The sequence below is a fragment of the Epinephelus moara genome, chromosome 18 (genome assembly GCF_006386435.1).
Source record: "Epinephelus moara isolate mb chromosome 18, YSFRI_EMoa_1.0, whole genome shotgun sequence".
Lineage (NCBI taxonomy): Eukaryota > Metazoa > Chordata > Actinopteri > Perciformes > Serranidae > Epinephelus > Epinephelus moara.
In genome coordinates, this window is record NC_065523.1 from 36,417,892 (window position 1) to 36,422,455 (window position 4,564).

Genomic DNA, 4,564 nt, shown 5'->3' on the forward strand with positions numbered 1-4,564 from the left:
TTTGCGAGGACAAGGAGGGCGCGCAATTCCTTGTCTCCCCAGTCACTCATCTTTACAGTGTCTGTCAGGTTTGTGTTTCCCTCTTGCTACTAGCTGCTCGCTAATTCCTGCTATCAGCTGTTTCCTGTTTATCCACCGCCAGTGGGTCGCACGTGCGGCGTCATCAACACCTCCTCCCACAAGTCTGGGCACCTCAGATCAACTCACCAATCCGGCTCTGTGTGTCTAAACGCTCGCAGCTTGCCGGCAAAACGGCCCAACATTTGTGGAAAATCTGGCAGTGTAAAAGGGGCTTTACTGACTCTGGATAAATACCTTCATATGGCCCCACTTCAAAAGATCTGAACTCTCCCTTTAAAGCACTCCTTTAATGTAAATAAGCAATAATTCAGATAAAAGGAAAAAGCACAGGACATATGTTTGTACAAGGCCTTACATTGTTAGACAAAGGCAAGTTTAATTAGAACTAATTACACACAAAAATAAAATACTCTTACAAAATGATAGTGTTAACATACATCAAATTGCATCAGTCAGCTATGAGAGATATAGTCCTGCTAGTGGATCATGCTATTAAAAAAAAAAAAAAAAAAAACAGAACAAAAAAACAAGAGCGGCTTCTCTCAACTCTGACTTTTTAAAATAAAAAGTTGTTGAATGAGAGGCAGCTAGGGGGCGATGCTGAGCGGTGTAGTGTAGGAACAGACAGTAGGGCCATCAGCTTGTGCACTGGACTTAAAGGCGAATGAATATCCGTTAGAGAAGTCACCATTCAACACACACGGCGACCTCCTTCTGTTTGTGTGCAATTCCTCTTTTCATTTTTCTACTTAAGTTAAAGATAAATTACAGGTCGTTTGATCCACATATATGAACAATATCTTATTACTGTACAAAGCACCATCTGAGGACACTTCACTTTGCATACACTTGTCCACATAAAAGAATGAAAATGAACAGTTCATTTTTTTTTTCTGTGTGTATGCAAATGTTAAGAACAGTCCACGGTCGTAGAGATTGCTAGACAGGCAGCATCTTTTGAAAACATTCAAGAATTTCATTTTTAAATCGTAGAAAACAAACCCCCCCTTTCTCTGAATAAAAACGTCACTGTGTCGCAGGCTAAATCAGGTTCATCTCACTCAGTTCCCTTTCAACTAAAAACACAGATGGACACATGCAACGGTTACTGTGTGTTTATGGTCTGCTGTGGGCGAAGCAATTTAAACAACAAGACTTTAAAACCCTTAAAGGGAAAGTTCAGTATTCTTCAACCTGGACTTTATGTTCCCATGTTTTTATGTTTGAAGCCCCGTTTCCACCGAGCGGTATGGTTTAGTTCAGTTTTTCTGTTCCACAGTGAAAAGTTGTGGATGGTACCAACAGAACCGTTCTGTACCGTCCCCATGTTTGGTCCCCCCTCTGTTGGGGTACCTAGCACACAGATCTGGTACTAAAAGGTGGAGCTGTGAACACTGCAGTCTGATTGGTCAGTAGAGGACGGTCACTCTGCTCAGGGCTGAGTTGTGTCTGGTTTTGAGGCTCATGTAACCACTGTTCATACTGTGGAGAGTTTTATTAGTAAACTGTAACTATAAAATGAAAGGATGTTTTGCTGCCTCTCACAGCAGCTGGAGTCTGAGAAAAAATAACTTCATTCACTGGGCCGACTGCCGGCAACTTTTAAGGTGGAACGTTAACTTGTAATGTTACTCAATGCATGAGTTGATGACGTGAATCCATCAGCACACCTTAAATTTCACTGTGACAACTTTGACCATCACTTTAGTTTTTATATGACACACACTTTTAGTAATGACTTTAAAAATATAGATTAATTTGGAGCGGATTATGTGAAGGTCATATATTCTAATCCTCACTTCCTGTGGGCTACAGCAACACTAAACCCCTGAGCTTGCCTGAGAAGGACTAAATGCACAAAGCTGCTATTTTTAAATATCCCATGGAGAGAGACTCTCACTGCAGCCTGTTCTATTTTGTTCTGAAAATGTGGGCGTGCAGCCTCGTTCTGTGGACGATAAACCAGGTGCAGACTGATAAAGGAGGAAATACAGTGAGTGCTGGACGGAGCAGTGAGTGACAACAACCCCGCCCACATTTAAGAGCACTGTCTGTGGTGGAAACACTAGGGTCTAGGTACCATGTCTGAAGGGTTACTGTTGGTCCCAAAGGTACCATACTGAAAGTGTTTGGTGGAAACGGGGAACAACAATTTCTGGTGAAGTATTGAGTGAAACGGCTGCAGCAGCAATGTGTCCACTCTGGGCATGAACTCACCATCAATGTACGTCCACTTAAAGTTTGTTTTTGTCACTGACTTAGTAGGGATGAGCGAGTACACAATTATCTGTATCTGTTCTTTTTCTTGATGACGTACTGCTCCATTTCGTCTGAATCTTTCAGAAAACATGCAGAAATATGGACGACATGAACACAGAGAAGCTGTGTCTCACACACAAAAACACAGGAAAATATTGTCCAGGTGAAAAATACCAAACTTAAACATTCAGGAAATCAAAACAAGCGTTCAGAATTCGTTTCTCATCAGTCGTCAAATCAAAGGACGTTACAAACTACATATGACATCTCCTGAGAATGTGGCTAGCCAGAGCTATTGATCACTTGGAAACATTTTGTGGCCACAGACAGGTACGAGCATGAGTCGTGTAGTGTGCACTTTAAGCAGTAGTATGTCAATGAGTAAGGTTGCCAATATAAGACAAACGTTAATGTTATTTTAGCACCACATGGCTAGAAGGTAGTCGAGGTTTTTTCTTTTTTCAACAACAACAATGTGGAGGCATCACAATAAAGATGGACTTTGGACTCTTCTCAACAGAATACCATCAGAAATCAATGGTCGGTTTCAAGCTAGTGACATTAATATAGCCCAGCTACAAATGACAAAGTGTTATAAAAAGGGTCGGGAGACGCCACCACGTGTAGCTCCAGGATGAAATCAGTAGAATTTAAAGGGTCCGCTCGATATTAGCAAAGAGTCATTCATTCAAAAATGATTATGGCACTCAGAGGACATTGTGTGTTTGAGATTTTTTTGCTCTTTGAGACATTCCTCTCCTCGTACAGTGTGAGAGAGGTCATGTCAGGAAATAAACCACAGCATTCGTAAGTGAAATTCAGTCAAGCTTAGTTCTGTTTTCACAAATTGTCTTCTATAATTTAAACAGTAACACTTAACATTTAAAAGATCTTGTGTTTCTGAAACAATGGATAGGGGTTTCTGAAATATAACAGCAATAAATTATATATATTATATAGAATTTTATTGTTTATTTTTCAATTTTCCCTGTTATATAAAAATAACACATTTCATTCATTTTCAAACAAAACTAGCTGTCAGACGTGTGGAATAGGTTTGTGGGGATGCAGCGCTACTTGCTGGGCAGCGCCTCGGGAGCAGAGGTCCCTGCTGCCGTCTTTGGAGAGGGTTGTAAACAGTCGGGCTCGGCCTAATTCAGTCTCTAGTCTCGCCATCTCCTCCGCACACATCCCCGATTTCCAGCCTTGGCATTACTGATAGCCCAAATGTGATCGCTCAGAGGCACCAAACAGCCCGAGTCATGCACACTCTGCATCCAAATTTAGTGTTTCCGAGTGGTTGCGGTAACCATTAATAACCCTGTGCTCTAGCAAACAAACCAGTCTTGTTAATGTGGTTTCAGAGTGGACTGACCTTGTGTTCTGCTTGGTAAGATGGAGCATTGCTACATGGAATACAGTCTATTTTTTAAAATGCTAAAATGAACTTAGAAAAAAAGGGAAGAGCCAGCAACTTCTGCAGGTTCCACAAGTTAGTAAATAGTCTGAGTTATTAGCAGCTGAAGAGATCCTTTTCAATGATAAAAAAAGACATAAAGGAGGGCTGGAGGGTCTAAAAAAAACACCCAGAGTCAGATGACATTGTCTGGTCTTCTTTGCCCACCGTCCTTTAGCTTGGCCACATGTCCCCGGGAAGTATGGGCGTCCCTGGGTGAAGCAACCGTGGATGACCCCCGTCTGAGTGGGTTGATTTGCAGGGGGGAGGCTCATCATGGCCAAACCATGTTGCTTCTGGTTGTCGCGGAGCTCTGCCTGCAGCAGTGACTCACTCCACAGCAAAGCCGCACGTCTCCTCGATGGCGGTGAGCAGCTTGTCGTACAGTTTGTCATAGTGCTCGTAGGGAGGAATGTCAATCCGGTTGAAACTGGGAAACAGAAGGGAGAACAGATTTTAAAGTAGTATTTTAAAGACTATCTTAATGACAACATGAGAGCATGAGAGTGAGTGTCTGTAAAACATTTTTTTTCTGAGCACCAGCGTTTTTTTTTCAGTTGTTCCCAATAAGGTTGGTGAGGCAAATACCAAATTGGTTGTTCCAAAGTTGTATAATTGCCTAGAGTTGGTTCGTGTTCTCACGGCAGCATTTACAAGAGGACCAGATCAAATGCCTGGGGGAGAAAAGCTGCTCTTGATTGGTCAGAATTTCCATGTGGGAAAAATCCAGGAAGTAAAGCAAACGTTGAAGAAGAGTACACTTGCAAG

General features: G+C 42.0%; 1 protein-coding gene across 2 annotated transcripts in view; it reads right to left on the reverse strand.

The window, feature by feature from the left end:
- Positions 1-424: 424 nt before the first annotated feature.
- The window catches only part of LOC126405304 (E3 ubiquitin-protein ligase SMURF2), an 85,471-nt gene continuing 81,331 nt past the window's right edge, over positions 425-4,564 (reverse strand). For both annotated transcript variants that reach the window (XM_050068974.1, XM_050068976.1), the window contains exon 19: positions 425-4,226. In XM_050068974.1, coding sequence (XP_049924931.1) covers positions 4,127-4,226 — 100 coding nt within the window. In that variant the 3' untranslated portion in view covers positions 425-4,126. The remainder of the gene's footprint in view (positions 4,227-4,564) is intronic.